The sequence below is a fragment of the Pyrgilauda ruficollis genome, unplaced genomic scaffold (genome assembly GCF_017590135.1).
Source record: "Pyrgilauda ruficollis isolate IOZ18807 unplaced genomic scaffold, ASM1759013v1 scaffold16, whole genome shotgun sequence".
In the NCBI taxonomy this organism is placed as follows: domain Eukaryota; kingdom Metazoa; phylum Chordata; class Aves; order Passeriformes; family Passeridae; genus Pyrgilauda; species Pyrgilauda ruficollis.
The window spans coordinates 627,060-645,261 of NW_024514764.1; the positions used below are offsets into that span (position 1 = coordinate 627,060).

An 18,202-nucleotide genomic window follows, 5' to 3' on the forward strand; every position below is an offset into this window, starting at 1 on the left:
TTTCCGTGGGAAGTCGAGTCTCGCATGAGTAGGACCCACCCAGAGCCACAGTAACACTTTGGTCTTCATTTCCCCCACTTCTGAAGATCTGGTAACAACTGAGAGACATTAAGCAGGAGCCCACATCTGAAAAAATTTAAAATCTGGAGCCTATCTTTAGCTGAAACAATCTTGCTGGTGGGATGATGCTCATCCACTGAGATTTAGCTGAAGCTGTGTGAAAGACCAAAATAATCAAATCCTGTAAGGCAGTTTTGGGTGAGTTTTATACCAAACAGCAAAATTTTAGTCAGTGAGAAGGTGAATGAGAGGAAAACACTTGGGAAAAATCCTCCTCCCAATCCTCCCCTCCTCCCCACACACAACTTGTTGCTCCAAAAAAACTGACTCAACCCACCCGCTCTGTGCCGCTTCTCCCTCGTTTTTCCCTCCCCTCAGCCCATCCAGAACCACAACCCTTGGATGCTGCTCTACTTCATCTCCTTCCTGCTCATCGTCAGCTTCTTCGTGCTCAACATGTTCGTGGGGGTGGTGGTGGAGAACTTCCACAAGTGCCGGCAGCACCAGGAGGCGGAGGAGGCGCGGCGCCGGGAGGAGAAGCGGCTGCGGCGCCTGGAGAAAAAGCGCAGGAGTAAGGAGATGTACCTGTCTGGTCGGTAGAGTGCCTTACAAACCAAAATCTTTCTGAGCCCTGCCTGCTCCCAAAGCAAGATTTCTTTTTGGTTTTGGTGGTTTTTTTGTTTGTTTGTTGTTGTTGTTGGGGTTCACGAGGTTTGTGTTTCGTCGTTACCTCTTTGGCGGTGCCTTAAGGTTCGGGCTGGTGACACCTTGGGATTGTCCTGGTGGGAAATGTCACCTTTTCAACTGGCTGGGGGGAAAATGCTCCTCCAGCAGAGGTCTCTCTGCAAGGCCATGCTGTCCCAAGCACCAAGGGACACGGGGGTGAACAGTTTCCCTGCTCCCCCTGTGCCTGGAGGCCACTCCGAGGCTCCCCCGTGCCTTAACGCGCCGCCTGCATCTGAGGATGGTGGTGGGCTTTGATTTGGGGATTCTTTTCTCAGCTGAACCAGTGCTGATGCTGTCTGGGAGTCCTGGAGCATGGCCCCGCATGCCACAGACACTGCATGGGGGCATGGACAGAGCCAGGGGACAGCAGGGGAGCCCCAGGGTGGGGCTGCAGGGAGAATTCCTGTTGGGAGCATGGCCATGACACGAGATGCTCGTCCCATTACAGGCTGGGACTCAGTCCTGGGACTCATTTTGTCCTTGGAACACTGGCCAGGGGCAGGGCCATTAGCCAAAAAAAGGCCTTTAGCCAAAATTTCCTCCTCAGTGGATCTCATGGGGACCATCAGACCCCAAAACCACCTGAGCCTGGGCTCCTTTCCTACCCCAAACCTGCCATTCCCACCTCCCCTGGGCAGGCTGCACCTGGGAGGATATTCCCAGGAAATCTGCCAGGAAAGCATTCCCAGAAGTCTCAGTGAGCAGGGAGAGCCAGCCAGGCATTTTTGAGAGGTGAGCAAACCTGACTTGGCCACTGAGATCAAAGCTGAGCTTAGTCAGAGGTAGGGCTGAGCTTTTCTGGCCCTGGTTGCTTGCAGCAGTGCTGTGACTCTGCCTGGCCATGTCATCTCCTGGAAGGACCAAACATTGTGACAGATGGCTTGTGTCCCACACATCAAGCCATGGATATCCATTTCCAGCTGGAAAAGCAGCCCAGTTCCAAGGACACAGCACAGGCTGTGCTGGGAGAAACCCCATCCCATTCCCTGCTTCCCTCCAGGCCTGGGGCAGGAGCTGTGTCCCTCACAGCCCCTCTCCTGCTCCTCTGGTGCTCCTTGGTAGAGCCAGGGGACACCTCAGCACTAAATGGTGGCACTGCTGTCCCCACAGGACCTTAATGACACCACAGGGAGGGCCAAGCCCTTTTGATTTTAGCCAGTTGTGAGTGCTGTGCCTGGCTCAAAATGAAATCCAGCTCAGACACTGAGTCTCCCCAGAGCTTTCCAAGAGTTCAAATGCAATTTCCTTCCCCTTTTCCCATTTTGCTTTGGGAGTGTGAGGGTGGAAATACTGAAGGCAGCATTTCCAGCACAGGGAGGAGAATCAGTTTTAGGGTCCCAGGGGTCCTCCTTGTGCAGCTTCTGCCCCAATGTGCTGACCTAAAAGACATTCAGATAAACTCGAAGTTTATATGAAATTTAAAAAAAAAAAAAAAAAGGACAATTTTAAGCGTCCTTTGAGAGAACAGGGGCACAGGTATGGAGGCACAGCTCAGTTCCTGATTAGGAAATAAATCTTATTAAAGCCTGGCTGTGACTCCACAGCTCAGACACAGAAAGAGCCAGTCCCTGTCAAAGTGATGGACACTGTGACATTGTCCCTCTTTATCCACCACCTCCAAGGAGCTATTTCAGCCCAGCCATTGCACAGATGAGCCTTGTAACATTTCATGGAGAGCACACAGGGAGGAGGACAGATTTCTGGAAGGGGATCAAGTCAATAGAGCAGATGAGAAGTGAAACATTTGGCCATGTGCTGGGCTTCCAGAAGGTTCCCTGACAATGTCTGGCTCTACCTGCAAGGACAGCTTGGCATCCAAACTGGAGCTGTTAACAAGGTGAACCCAAATATCTGCTACACTCTGGGGAAATTGCTGTTTCCATTTCAGGGGATGTATTTTTGTTTCAACTGGGAGGGGTTTGAACCTCCTGGGTGATTTGGGTGACTGATGGATTTGATGAAAAAACCGTGGCAGACTCAGAAAGATGTGAGCTGTGACTGTGGGCAGTGTGTGTGTGCTCGTGGAGCTGTGGGATCTGCATGGTGACAGCAGCTGGCAGCTTCCTCTGCTTCCATGTGTCCCTTCCACTGCTTCCATGTGTCCCAGCACTCTGTGTCACCCCTGTGGAGCAGCCTGGTCACCCCAGGGAGAGGAGGGAGGAATGTGGGAAGGCCGACAGTGACCCCTGCTTTGACCTCAGTCAGCATTCCCAGCGTTGGGCAGAGCAGGAGAGGAGGAAGAATTTGTGTTCTAACAGGAGGAAAATCCAGCCTAGGCCACAAATGCACCCTCTGGGCTTGCTGTCTGCCTGGCACCTTGTCTGTGTGTCCTGTCCCCTGTCTGTGATGTCCCCTGGTCCCCTGGGGATTGAGGGCTGGGGGATCTGTCCTTTCTGCACACACAGGAATGCACCACGGAGCTGTGGCAGGCTGGGAATGGGTTAAACCTCAGCTGGGTGATCCTGGCTACCAATCCCAGGCTGGATCCAGGATTTAGAGCCTGGCAGAGGAATTGTTTCATGGAGAACACAGCCCTGGGAATGGGTTAAACCTCGGCTGGGTGATCTGGGTACCAATCCCAGGCTGGATCCCGGATTTGGAGCCTGGCAGAGGGATTGTTCTGTGGAAAACACAGCTCTGGGAACGGGATAAACCTCAGCTGGATGATCTGGGTACCAATCTCAGGCTGGATCCAGGATTTGGAGTTCAGCAGAGGGATTGTTCCTGTGACACAGCACTGGGAATGAGATAAACCTCAGCTGGGTGATCTGGGTACCAATCCCAGGCTGGATCCAGGATTTAGAGCCTGGCAGAGGGATTGCTCCATGGAGGACTCAGCCCTGCAGCTGGACCCAGCTCCTTCTCAGGTGGGATGGGAACTCATCACCTGCTTTGGGGTGATTTTTCAGCAGAACTGTCCCTCTGAGCCCAATTCTCTGCTGTCACCACCTCAGATCTTTCCAAAACATTTCTTCTTTCCCATCTGAAGGCCAGTTTGCTGAAGGGATTGGCAGCAGGTTCACTCTGCTCAGGGAGAGCAGAGGGCAGGGGGTGAGGACACTGAGAAATGCATTTGATGTGGTTTGAAAGGCAGAACTGCTCAGTGAACTTTTTTTATGTGAAGGGAAAAAGAAAAATCAAGATAAACCAGAATATTTTTCCTGACGCTGTCCCTGCTCCATCCATTACCTCCAAGTGCAATTTAACAATCCTGCTGCTCTCAGCCCTTTAATGAGCTTCTCAGAAGACACAGACCCACGGCAGCCTCCCCAGATTGAAGGTTTTCATTAAAAACACGTGGAGCAGCTTGATCTGCTCTGCCTGTGGGATCCAAATCCAGCCCTCCTGGATCTGCTCAGCTCTGGCCTTCAGAGGCTGCAGGAGGGTCTGGGTCACACTGGGGGCTGAAAGCAGAGCAGGAAAAGCTGGAAAAGCTGGAAATCACAGCTCTAGCTGGGAGCAGAGTGCCTTTCATTGTCCCTTCAGGAAGACCCCAAAAATTGAGAATTCAGAAATACTTTTCCCTGATTTCAGCTTTATGAGAGGAGAATGGCCACAAATCTGTTCCTCTGAGGCTTTTCCCACCAGAAAAGAGCTGAATTGTGGAAGTATGAGGGAAATTTTAAGCCCCAGCAGAGATGCCTTTCAAAGCAGTGACTGGAACCTTTCTCTAGAGGGTGGCACATGGTGATATTTGAATTTAAACAGCCTCTCAGTGCCACAACCCTCTCTGTATCCAGCACAATCACTTGAGCTGGAACTACAATTTTAGGTGCTGTATCCCTGAGTGGTCAGAGTTTCCAAGCAGGGAATTCTCAAACCCTGCTGCTTGTTTTTCCAGGCAGCTGCAGGTACAGAGCTGCTCTGTTCCAGGCATGAATAACCCCATTAGGGCTTTCTAATGTTTCATGCAGAGCATTGTAATGGAGGAGCTGGAGCTGGGAATTGTAATGCCAACTAAAAATGCTTTTAAGCCAGGGGAGGACGGGGCTTCATTAATTTCCGTGTCAGCAGAACCACAAGCAAAGTTGAAATACTCTGCAGAGAGGTGAGATTCAAGTATTAGCCAGCATCTAAAAGCTAGGGGGAGGAAAGGCTGGGATTTTCCTTTTTTTATCTGTTTGATGGTTGCTTTTTTCCCTCCTGCACTTCCACCAGTTCAAACCAGCAGCTGAAGGGAAACTTGTCTGTGTTTGATGGAGGGAGAGCTTTTACAGAGCACAGAGTGCCAGGAGAAGGAGAATGCATTCCCACTGCCAGAGGGTTCTGGGATATTGGGAAGGAATTCCTCCCTGGGAGGATGGAAAGGGGGTGGGATGGAATTCCCAGAGAAGCTGTGGCTGCCCCTGGATCCCTGGAAGTGTCCAAGGCCAGGCTGGGATGGTGGAAGGTGTCCAAGGTGTCCTTGCCATAGCAGGGGTGGAATGGGATGGGCTTCAAGGTCCCTTCCAACCCAAACCATCCTGGAATTCTATGAAAATGGACAAAAACCTACAAGAACCCAAACCTGCCCAAGCAGGACGGGGCTTGGAGCAGCCTGGCACAGTGGAAGGTCTCCCTGCCCATGGCAGGGGTGGCACTGGATGGGCTTTGAGGTCCCTCCCACCCCAAACCATTTCCTGGTGACAGAAATCTGGCAGCTGGCTGATGGCAGCCTGATCCCAAACCCCATTTTCCCAGAGAGCCCAAGGCACAGGTTGTGTTTTGCCTGCTGGGATCAGCAGTGGATCCTGGCTTCCCCTGGTGGCTGTGCCCACATCCCATGGAGCAGAATCCTCCTCACCCAGGTTCTCCCACAGATCCCACGGCTCTGGTTGTGCCAGCAGCATTGGGGGTGTGGGCAGTGAACCCTCAACACCATTTGGGGGTTAAAATTCCCTCTAAGAGTTAAAAACGTGAACTGGGAGGAGCCCAGAGCTCTTTGCTGTGCTGCCAACCCTGAAGGGTTTGGGAATGCCCAGAGCTGGGGCTGTGGAGCCCTGGAGCTCTGCCTGTCCTGCCAGAGCTGTGTGGGGCTGCTCTCCTCTGCTCCCACCCTGCTGCAGCCCCTCGGCCCTCCTGGGACCCCTGAGCCAGCCCTGGCTGCTGGGCACTTCCCTGGGCACTTCCCTGGGCTCATCCCTGGGCACTTCCCTGGGCACTTCCCTGGGCTCATCCCTGGGCACTTCCCTGGGCACTTCCCTGGGCTCATCCCAGCTCCCTCTGGGCACATCCCTGGGCACATTCCTGCTCTCTCAGGGCACATCCCAACTCCTTGGGCACATTCCAGCTCCCTCCAGGCACATCCCTGGGCACATCCCAGCACCCAGGCACATCCCTGGGCACATTCCTGCTCCCTCCAGGCACACCCCAACTCCTCAGGCACATCCTGGCTCCCTCCAGGCGCATCCCAGGGCACATTCCTGCCCTCTCTGCCAGCCTGGCATGGGCAGCATCTCCTGGAGTGGACATTGCATGGGGTCCCCCCGAGCATGGCCCTGCTGCATGTGGTTATTGTCACCTCTGTCACCTCCACGCCAGCTCTCCTTGGATGTTTTCCCCTGCTGGAGTTCCTTCCCTGTCCCCTCCTGTGCCTTTGGGCTGTGTGCATCCTGAAGGAGCCAGGCTTCACCTGGAGCTCCCCCGGGTTAAGCCTGTCCTAAGTTTTCCCAGCAGGAATTTGGGCAGGGCTGAGAGAGACCTGTGGGAGCCCTCTGTGCTGTAGGACAGAGCCACCTTTGGGCCTGGCTGCTTCCTCCTTGGTTTTTCCTCTCCAGCCCATGGACAGAAGGAGCTCTGATGCTGCCAGGGAATTTAGATTTTCAGCTCAGTGCCTGACAGGGGAAAATGTCTTCTTGTGATTCTCCTTCTGTAATCAATTGATAAAACAGAATAAACACCTGATCTTTTGCTGAATGATGAATAAATCAGGAATTTGGGCAGGTGAGGGGTGGTTAAAACCACCTGCAGCCTCTTTTCCTTATGTGCTGCCAGCTCATCCCTACTCATCTCCTGAAATCCATTAATCAACCATTTATCATTAATAAATAGTCCCTTAATATTACTTTTAACTATTAAGGGTATTCTCAGACCTCCCAAGGAGTTACTTGCACTCACAAGAAGACATTTCCCTAAAAACAATAAAAAAAAAAGGACAAGGATGTTGTAATCCTGAAAACACATGAAAGCACATCGTACAGGCTGAAATAAATATTATACTGCAATGTTTTTATTATTATTTTTCAGGCAGGCTGAGCTCAGTAGCACAGACAGCCCCAGCAGTCCAAGATGACTCGTAGGATTAAGGCACATGAAAGCAACAGAAAAAAAAATGTATTCAAAAACAACTCTGGTTGCTTTCATCTTGTTTTTCCACACCCCTTAGCAGAGCAAGAAAAAAAGCCTTGGTGACCCTGGTCAGAAGGAAATGTTTTTCAAATGCCTCCACTGTACTTTTAACTACCAGGAAAAAAAAATGTAGTTGAAAGGGAGCTGCAGATTCTGTTTCCCTTTATCCAATTAATTTGAAGGTTTTGGATTCTGATCTGGCATCAGTTGCACCAAACAAAAAAACAACTCCCACTTTTCGAGAGTCCTTCCATCTGAAAGGTATTAGCAGGATGAGAGGAATGGGAGCTGGATTTCAGGAGGGCACTGAGTGCTTCTGAACTCATTTCCCTCCTTATTGTCAAGGTGAAGCAACTTCTGAGCTCTTCATGCACTGAAAGCTGAATTTGCTGAAATATTTGCAAAATCCCCTCTCTGTGAGGAACAATCCTGCTCTGACTTGGTGTGACCTCGGTGTCTCTTCCACTTGTAAAATCCACAGTAATGCTGCCTTGGCCTCGTGTAAACTCAGAATATTTACATTGCTGCAGCTTGAAAGGAATTTGAGTGCCCACAGCCATCCCTGTGGTCACACTTTCATTGGAGAGAGACACAGGCAGTAAATGCAGTCCTGGGGTCTAAACACTCTCCTTGGAACACTCCCAGGAATTTGGTCACAGGCAGAAATTTCCACATTTTGAAGAGAAAGAAAGGAGGAATGACAACCAGAGGCAGAGATATAAAATTCATGTGGATGGTTTTAGACGCAGCCATGCCCTGAGCCCTAGATATATTGTTTAATTATCTGTTTTATAAATATAAATGTATATTTCTTTTTCCAGAGGAGCTTGTGCTGGTTGTCCTGGCAGAGCCAAGCGCTTTGTGGCTGTGTCCTGTGTGTTCCCATCCCTCAGAAATGCCCTGCTGCTTTTCCTTAGGCCTTCCAAAGGCCCCAAAAACCCTCTGGAGCTCAGGGCATGTTCTCTTCCCACCTGGGCTATTCCTGGCACCTGCAGGATTGGGAGAGATGAGCGCTGCCCCAGCTCTGCCTCCTGCAGCTGCAGCTTTGCTGGGTTTGAAGCTTCCCCCTCGCTTTGGGTCCCGTGTCCATCGCGCTCCTCCCCTGCCTCCCATGCCAGGAGGAGACTGTGGGACACAGGGAAGGACCTGGCTGGCACCAGAGTCTGCTCATCCCAAAAAACCCACTGGCTGTGGTGGGAGGCGGGATCACACAGGGATCACTCAGGGATCACCCAGAGATCACTCAGGGTCCATTCAGGAATTACACAAGAATCAGGAATCACTCGGAGATCAGTCAGGGATCACTCTGGGATCACACAGAGATCACTCAGGGTCCATTCAGGAATTACACAAGAATCAGGAATCACTCAGAGATCAGTCAGGGATCACATAGGGATCACACAGAGATCACTTAGGGATCATTCAGGAATTACACAAGAATCAGGAATCACTCTGGGATCACACAGAGATCACACCGGGATCACTCAGGAATCAGTCAGAGATCACTCAGAATTACTCAGGGATCACTCAGGAATCACACAGGGATCACTCAGAATTACTCAGGGGATCACATAGGGATCACACAGGGATCACACAGGGATCACTCAGAATCAAAACAATATACTCAGGGATCACTCAGGAATCACACAGGGATCACTCAGAATTACTCAGGGGATCACATAGGGATCACACAGGGATCCCTCAGAATCACTCAGAATTACTCAGGGATCACACAGGGATCACTCAGGAATCACTCAGAAATTACAAAATAATCAGGGATCACTCAGGGATAACACAGGACTATTTCAGGAATCACTCAGGAATCTCAGGAATTACACAAGAATCAATCAGGGACCGTTCAGGGATCACACAGAGATCACTCAGGAATCACTCAGCCACTCCCCATGGTTTGTCCACCTTTGTTCTCCACCCGTCTCCAGCTGGGAGGTGACTTCGGGCCATGCTGGTGGCAGCAGCCCTGCAGCCCCCCTGGCTCATGGCTGTCCCCTGTGTCCCCACAGAAGCCCAGCGCAGGCCCTACTACGCCGACTACTCCCCGGCCAGGAGGTACATCCACAGCCTGTGCACCAGCCACTACCTCGACCTCTTCATCACCTTCATCATCGGCGTCAACGTCATCACCATGTCCATGGAGCACTACAACCAGCCCAATGCAGGAGCTGCCCCCAGCACGGCTCCCCTGGGAGGAAACTGGCCATGGGGACATTCCCAGTGATGTTTTAGGGGTTCAGATTTTATATTTTCCATTTATTTGTAATGCTGTTATTATTTAGTGTAGAACTCTACACTCTAGTGTAGCAACTACAACCAGCCCAAGGTAGGAGCTGCCCCCAGCACGGCTCCCTTGGGAGGAAAGTGGCCATGAGGACATTCCCAGTGATGTATTAGGGGTTTAGATTTTGTTTTCCATGTATTTGTAATGCTGCCGTTCTTTAGTGCAGAATTCTAAACTCTAGTGTAGCAACTACAACCAGCCCAAGGTAGGAGCGGCCCCCAGCACGGCTCCCTTGGGAGGAAAGTGGCCATGAGGACATTCCCAGTGATGTATTAGGGGTTTAGATTTTATGTTTTCCATGTATTTGTAACGTGCAGTTCTTTCCTAGTGATGTTTTAGGGGGTTAGATTTTGTGTTTTCCATGTATTTGTAATGCTGCCGTTCTTTAGTGCAGAATTCTAAACTCTAGTGTAGCAACTACAACCAGCCCAATGCAGGAGCTGCCCCCAGCACGGCTCCCCTGGGAGGAAACTGGCCATGGGGACATTCCCAGTGATGTATTAGGGGTTAAGATTTTATGTTTTTCGTGTATCTGTAATGCTGTAATTCTTTAGTGTGTAAATCTAAGCTCCATGTGCAGTGTGAGCTGCTGCTTTCCCATTTTGGGCAGACACAACAATTCCTCTCCAGGCCTGGCAATCAAGGACACCTCACTGGCTCAGACCCCAGAAATGTAAACAAAAGTGAGTTGGGAGAGCAAACTTGAGGAAAATTACTTCATTACCTAAAGCTTTAATTGGAAGATTAACTCCCAATATGCAAATTGCCCAAAGTTATCAAAGTGTGAAAACCCCTGACCTGTGGTCTATTTTTGGGTGTAGCCTTTGTCTGCCCTAAATGCACCCAAAGGCCCTTCAATAAACAGAAACATTGTTTTTATCCCCTAATTTTGTCTAGCCTCTGGTTTTAGGTAGTCCCAAAAAGGCATCCCCAGTTTTTGGGGAGCCTCAGCATTCTGATCCAGCTCTGCCATTTGGGAGTCCCTGCCTCAGGCAAAACATCCATTTCCCTGCTTTGGGTAAAAAAAAAACCCAGCTAATGGAAAGTGAATTAAGCTTTTACCAGGAAAAGACCAATCCAAATATTTCCTCCCCTGATCCCAAACCTGACTGAGCCTCACACTGGAAATCAGTCCAGAGTTTTAGAACATTCCATTAACAGATATAAACTCGGAGTTATGGCATGCAGAGTGTTTCTTTTCCTCAATGAATTCTGAATAAACCAATTTAAAAGTACAATCCTCACTTTTTTAATGTATTATAAAATCATTCTCCCCTCAGAGCACCTTTGACAGAAATCATAGGGGCTGACACATAAATTTATATCAATTTATACATTTTCCATCTACAAATTTTCCATTTGGTTGTCATTTATGAAGCTCTGGCTCAGCATTTACTTTTCCAGCATTGCATGGTAACCTGCAAATGCCTCCTGGATGCTGAGCCAGAGGACAACCTGTGTGTGTGTTTTACACCAGGGCAATTCCTTTGTTTCCCATGGAAGTGTTGTTTATCCAGGTTAGGTTTTATTTACTCTTGGTTTACGTTCACTTAACACAGAGTTGTAAATCCAAATGCAAACGGTCACAAACAATGGCAGAAGTCAGGCTCAGGCTTTGGATGGAAGAGGAAATTGTCCTGTGGTTTTTAAGGTGCCATTTTATTTTAGGTACTGGAACGAAAATAGGGATTGTTGCCAACACCTAAGAAACTTCCAGCTCTCATTCCCAAAAATCAGGGCATGGCCATGCCCTGGTGACCTCACTGTGTGAGGTCAGGCATCACACAGAGGGGACAAAAAGAGCTTTCCTGTGCCCTGGGGTTTCCTGCAGCCTCCTCTGTTGCATTTATTTCCATTTTTGTCTGGTTTGATGCTCACAATTCCCATTTTTTATTGGAAATTCAGAGTCCTGCTCTACACTAAACTAAACCCCCCTTCCCTCCCTCCTGTCCCCCAATCCCTCCCCACTCCAAGAGCTGCTCCCCCCCACCCCCAACTGTCTATTTTAAGGCCCCACAAGATTCCTTTGCTATTGTTGGCCCCCAGCTCCAATGAAATCCATTATAAACACTCATCATCCCCAAGTGTAAACACTGTGGATTCCTGACTTCCGAGGGCGGCTCCGGGGACAGCGGCAACGTTGCACCAAATATGGACACGCTTTGCCCAGCTCTGGAGATGTCCCATTTTTCAACAAGGAAAGGTTTCATCCATCTCCAAGGTTTATTTATTTTCCTCAGCTTTTTAAGCAAAGCCTTTGTCCCCCAGGGCTGGAATCAAGAAATGATCCATCAAGGCTTTTCTTCTCCCCAAGGCTGGGCACTTCAAACCCAGGAATCTTCAGGAGATGGGGAAGGGGTGAATTCTTTCGTGTCTGGCCCAGACTGAACAATTTGTGCACTGAGCTTGAACCTGACATTTTTTGCAGAACTAATCTCAGTGCTTTGGAGGGTTTTGTTTGACTCAGGGGCTAAGCCTTTATTTGAGTTCTGCTGGGTGATTTAGTGAGCTCCACGAGCCTTTATGACTTTATTCCTGAAATTTCTGTGCTCCTCTCACCCTGCTCCCTGCCAGTCCCTCCATGGGGGTCTAGGAAGGGATAACTGGGCTGGCCTAACTGGGATCTGTCTTTCCAGTCCCTGGATGAAGCCCTCAAGTACTGCAACTACGTGTTCACCATCGTCTTTGTGTTCGAGGCACTGCTCAAGTTGGTGGCCTTTGGTTTCCGGAGGTTTTTTAAGGACAGGTGAGAGCATTTTGGACCCCTGTGGGTTTGGGATTCAGGGCTGGACTGACCCAGTTTCAGAGGAGATGTGGCAGCACTGTGGTGACACGGGAAGAGCCCAGGGCAGGCTCTCAGTGGGTGCAAACTTTGTAGTGTAAGAACTAAAAATTCTAAGAACTTCTGGCGGTGCTTTGCAGGAGGAATTCAGGAAATCTCCCCAAATTCCAGATGCATCTTTTCCCCCAGTATTTCCCTTTCCACCAGGCCTGAGCAGCTCAGCTTAGAGGTTAGAAACACTTCCCAGTCAGCTGCCAGTCACTTCCCAGATTTTGTGGCTCACAGGATGTTTGTGCCAGCTGCTCTGAGCTGGTTTTGTACCACCTAAAAATCAAAGACCAGATGATAATGAGGAGATGTGTGGGAAATGAATTTGTAGAAAATTTTTCAAACTTAATAAGAAGTTGATATAGTGTATATTTTTGTATAAACTTTGAGATAAGAAATATTGATTTAGAAATATTACAGAATAAGATCGATATTGTTGAGAGAAAAATAGAAATAAAAATAAGTTTTAAAGGATGGTTTTATAAAAAAATACTTATTACTTTGGAGAAATAGAGCTATAAAGACATATTTTATTAAAAATCAAGAGGAGTAATTTTAGATAATTAACTTAATCCGACAAAGATTTGGGATTTCAGCGTTTGGGATTTGCTGGTGCCTGTCATTAACATAAAACATGTACAATTTGAATTTTGTTTGTCCTTCCTGTCTCTGCAGGTGGAACCAGCTGGACTTGGCCATAGTCCTGCTGTCCATTGTGGGGATCACTCTGGAGGAGATCGAGATGAACGCTGCCCTGCCCATCAACCCCACCATCATCCGCATCATGAGGGTGCTCAGGATAGCCAGAGGTGTGTCCTGCTCTCCAGACACCCCAGGAAATCCTTTGGATATTTGTCCTTCCAGCCCTGCTGGGTTATTTCCAGTGGGGAACACGGAATGGCAGCTCAGAGAGCAGCTGGGGGTTCCATGGGGTTTTTCCAGTGGTATCTGGGGTTGGGTTCTGATTCCAGCCTGGGATCCCAGAGCTTTTATCCTGGTCCAGAGCAGGGTGGGAAGTGATGGCAATTAGGGCTTGGGAAGATGCTCTTCACTGGAGAGGTGCCTCCCGTTTTCCTGCCTGGGCACGTTGGGGTGAGTTCTTGTAGGGTTTTGTCCATTTTCATAGAATTCCAGGATGGTTTGTGTTGGAAGGGACCTTAAAGCCCATCCCATTCCACCCCTGCCATGGCAGGGACACCTTCCACCATCCCAGCCCGGCCTTGGACACTTCCAGGGATTCAGAGGCAGCCACAGCTTCTCTGGGAATTCCATCCCAGCCCCTCCCCACCCTCACAGGGGGGAATTCCTTCCCAAAATCCCATAACCCTCTGGCAGTGGGAATGCATTCCCTTTGGGACTGACAGGGGGATGTTCAGCCCTGCTGGGAGGCAGAGAACTCCCCACGTGTCCAAACAGCAGCAAGGGAGATTGAAACCTGCAAGACCTGAACCTCGATTTCTTGACAGGGGGGATGTTCAGCCCTGCTGGGAGGCAGAGAACTCCCCACGTGTCCAAACAGCAGCAAGGGAGATTGAAACCCTCCCTGCAAGACCTGAACCTCGATTTCCTCCCTGGATTTTCCCTGCAATCCCCCCCAGCCCTGCTGAGCAGGATTTGCTCCTCATTTCAGTGCTGAAACTGCTGAAAATGGCCACGGGCATGAGAGCTCTGCTGGACACGGTGGTGCAAGCCCTGCCCCAGGTAAGCCCCCAAAATTCCTCCATGCCCAGGGTGCTCCCCTTGGGGACAGAAGTGCCTTTGGGGCCTGGGGACAGCTCTGTGTTTGGTGGCCTCCAGAAGCCACCTGGGGAGGGTCTCAGCTTTCTCCAGGCCATGGGAGTGGAGTTTTGCATGGCTCATCCTGGAGTGTTTGATGGGAGAAGCAAAATGATGGGAAAAGAGTTCCCAGAGAGCAAAGTCCTGTAGGCAGAGCTTGTACAAACCTCAGATTTCACTGGCAAGTGTGGGGAACACCAGGAGGGACAGAGAAGGATGCTGGAGAAAGCACTGGGAGCTCCCAACTCAGGAGTTTAATTTGGGAGGCAGGAAAAATCACAATTATTAACAGAAGTGCTGCAGCCTTGGAAAGACAAACAAGGGAGATGCTTCTGAGGGTAAAAATCTTGATTTGGGGTCACCAATCACCAAATTCTCCTGAGCTGCAAGAGGAACTTCCAGACTTCCAGACCCAGGGAATTTGATAGGATCCTGCAAGTGTTCACTTCCTGGACCCCCTTTTTTATGGATCTGAGAAAAGGAAAGAAAGAAACTTTTTGCTGGTTTTCAGTCCTCCATCAGAATTCCAAGGTATTTGGGTTTTTGGTTTTTTTTATTTTATCCTTTTTAAGGTGTGTTCTGCTCATTGGTGGGTGTGCTGGTGTGAGCTCTGATGGTTCAGTGTTGGAGTTAACTCAGATTAACCCTGCCAATCCCAATTCCCTGGATCCCAGGAACAGCCGAGGGCAGACCCCACCTGGGTGGGAGTCTCCTCCAGAGGATGAATGGCCACAAGAGACCCAGCAGAAAAACATGGAATTACCCAAAAACACCCCTGGAACTCAGTTCCTAAGTGCAAAGCAACCCACAATCTATTCCAGGAGAGCTGGAAAAAGGGGAATTTCTTTTCCTTGCAGAGACACCTTTGCTTTGATCATCATTGCCATGAAGATGGTTCTAACCCCAGCATTTGCCCTTTGGCATCCAGATTTCCTTAAGGATTTGGGCTGAGGCTAAGGCAGGGATTTACCAACCTGACCCCTGGGCTGGCATTTCAAGAAATCCTTGAATTTGTGTCTGTTTGTCAATTTACAAAGCATTGTCACCACAGCCCACATTTTCTCTCCCTCCTTGTTTTCTGTCCCCTCCCCAAACAATAGGGTGGCTCCTGGCCAGGTTTTTGGGTTCCTTGGGGTGTTCTTGCAGTTTGCATTCCCAGCAAGGTCTCTTGTCAAGGGAAAACCCCAGGGATATTCCGAGCAGATCTCGTGCAGATAAAAAAAATGCCACTTTGGTCTCCAGTGAAGCTCAGAAAATGAGAAGGGAATTTTAAGGAGAGCTCTCTGACAACCATCACTCTTCATAAAGCTGCAGCTTTCATTTCCAAGGCAGGGCATGAGTTCCTACCCTAATTAAATTAGCATCCTAAAACCACAGCTGGAAAATCCTCATAGAATGTGGTTTCTAAGTGACAAAAAAAAAAAAAAAAGCTCATTTAATGTTTATTCATTCAGGTTTGGGGGGAAATTCTTTGTCTGGTGTGTGGAGAATGCCCATGTATGGGCTGACGATGACAAGGAACTGTCACTGCATTTCTGGGGGGTGATTTTCATCAGCTTTGGATTTGGTTTTTATTCAGCAATTTGACTAACACTTGGAGAACCAATTATCCCCAAATTTGGGGGAATGTAGCATTTTGATCCAGGACTGTCACAGGATTAATCTCCTCTTTTGGGATTTCACACTGAGCTTGAGCTGCTCTTTTCAAAGTGTTCCTGCCCTGCTCCTTGTGTGGTGACCTCTGCTGCCAGGTCAAAGACCTTCTCCTCCACCTGATCTGTGGGGAAAAATGAGATTGAGAAGAGAAAAAAAAAAATTAGGAGAGGCCACAGAGACAAAAAGAATGGTCAGGGAATGATCTCAGATTCTCTGCCCACCTTCTCCATGTCCTCCCAATCCCTGGTTCTTGTTTTAAGGACTCAGTGTTAGGGAATCAGCCATCCCCTGTTGATGGAATGCATTCATGTTTACTCTTCTTACTAAAAAAAATATCTGGTGAGTTTAGTCTGAATTAGCAAGGTTTGGTTTTTCACTGGATGTAATTTTGCTTTTTATCTATAGCACTTCTCCTTTTTGGAGCACTGGTAGATAAAATAATCTCCTGCAGTCTGGAGAACAGGAGAGCAGTGAACTCCTTTAATCTCTCGGCGTGGAGCAGCTTTTCAAGACCTGCTTCAAGTGTTTTCCTCTTCTTTCTGAGCTCCTGCTCATTAAGCTCCATAATGAATTACACCACTCATCCATCACTGATCATTTCCTTGCTCCTGTGTCTGGTGGCTGCTGGGTTTGGAAGCAAGGGCTGCTCTCTAAGGCTCCTGTTTGATGGTTTTCTTTTAGTCCTTTTCCCACTCCCAGCTTTCCAAAGTCACTTTTTGCATCAGATTTGGGGTATTTTCCAAAGTCCCTTTCTGTATCAGATCAGGGTTCAAATGCTCCTGGTGGAAGTGCATCCCCCAGCAGTCACTGCTGAGCTGCCTCAGCTCTTCCTGGTGGGGAGGACAACTGCAGTCCAGCCCAATTCCCACCCTCCAGCATCAATAAGATGTGGAACTTCCCTATCAGAAGATCTGGGTTGTTTTCCCTTCTCTGGTCTCACTTGATCACATTAATTCCCTGCAGGCTGTACAAGAGACTCCTCTCTGTCTTCACCAGCTTGGAACTGCCCCCACAGGGACTCTGTGCCAAGAAAAGAGTGAAAAACTCCTCATTCCAGCAGAGCCCTGAAGGGCAGGACCTGAATTTGCCCCTGCCCAGGAGTTTGTCTCCTCTTGGTACTGTAATTCCTGGGCTTATCTCAGTTTGAGCTCCTGGAGAGCTTTTCTGCCATTGTCCCACAGCAGCTGGGGGACAAAACCAACAACCTGCCCTTGCCAGCCCCTGGATCCCACAGGGATGGGATCAGGGAGCAGGAATGGGAATGTGTGAGCAGCCAGCACTGGGGAAGATGGATTTGGGGAGGTAGGGAGGTGTGGGCTGTGCTGCAGAGATCCCTGAGGGACCCCTCAGTGACAGAGTTCCAGACGTACAAAAATCCTGCAGGCTCCTGGAGCTGGGATCTGTGGGGCTGAGGGGACACACAAAGGGGACCTTGCTCAGGTCAGCCTGAGGTGACTTCACCCTCCAAGGTTCTGGCTCTCCACCAATGCTGGAATTCTCACAGATGGCCTCTGTTTTCCAGGCAGATGTGTCCATTTTCTCCTGGGCATGGTGCACAAACCAGGCTGTGTTATCCCACTGCCAGCATTACTGCCTTGGCTGGAGAGTGCTGGAAGGAAGATGGGGAGGGATCATGGCCTTGGAAAGGCTTGGCAGGAGCTTAATTTTATGAGGAATTGCTCTGGACAGGCATCCCAGGGGGCTGAGCTCATCAAAAACAGAAATGCCAATGGATGTCAGAGCAGGAGGAGGCTCAGGAGGAAGTGGCTTCACCCAGAGAGGGGCAGAGGAGACACAAATTCCATCAGTGCCTCCCCAGAGGCAGCTGGGTGTGTGGAGAGGGAAGTCTTCCCTTGAGCTGAGGAGGTTATTCCTGGGCTTTTGCAGTGGTAGGGCCCAGATCCAGCTGGGATCCACTGGGAGAGGCTGCAGCCCCTCCTGGAGGCTCTTCCTGCCCCTCTGGGTGGCACGGAGGACAATGCCAGTGTCCCCACAGCACCCCAGTGCTGCCAGCCTGCCTTCCAGAAGAGAGGGTCCAGGAGAGCCACAGATACTCACCAGCATCTCCAGCTCTTGTGGCTTCTCTGGGGTCCTCAGGGCACCAAGAATATCTCCAAAATGTTCTTTATCTGTGCTCCTGTCCCTGCAGGCACAGCTCCCCTTGGCACTGGATTCCAGTGCCTTCCTTTTCAAAGGCCATCCTTTGAAACTTGTTTCTAGTTCCATTTCTCTCCCAACAATGTCTGTCCTATTCCATGGCATTCCTAAGCCAGCATTTCTTATCTCAAGGTTTGCATTCAGATGCACACAGTGTGAGCCTTCTGTCAGGCTTTGAGAATTCCCTACAAATCCATTTCCCACATCGCCCCTGATGGATAGCCCCTGGCTGCCAGAGACAGAGGATATCTGGAGTGTTCTGTGCCCAGGTTGAGGGGAGCTGTGGACACCAGAGCCTGGACTGAGCTGCTCAGTTCTGCTGGAGCAGAACCCCTCCTGAGGGCCTGCTGGGGCTGAGGCTGCTGCCAGAGCTG

The 18,202-nt window shown here is 49.7% G+C and overlaps 1 protein-coding gene across 2 annotated transcripts in view; it reads left to right on the forward strand.

Annotated features, from left to right (window-relative positions):
* LOC121350840 (voltage-dependent T-type calcium channel subunit alpha-1H-like) overlaps positions 1–18,202 on the forward strand; it is a 108,269-nt gene that overhangs the window by 74,211 nt on the left and 15,856 nt on the right. The window contains exons 23-27 of one of the 2 annotated variants that reach the window (XM_041462553.1): positions 439–652; positions 9,135–9,286; positions 12,046–12,155; positions 12,915–13,048; positions 13,870–13,940. In XM_041462553.1, coding sequence (XP_041318487.1) covers positions 439–652; positions 9,135–9,286; positions 12,046–12,155; positions 12,915–13,048; positions 13,870–13,940 — 681 coding nt within the window. The remainder of the gene's footprint in view (positions 1–438; positions 653–9,134; positions 9,287–12,045; positions 12,156–12,914; positions 13,049–13,869; positions 13,941–18,202) is intronic. The other variant, XM_041462554.1, reaches the window with a different exon arrangement.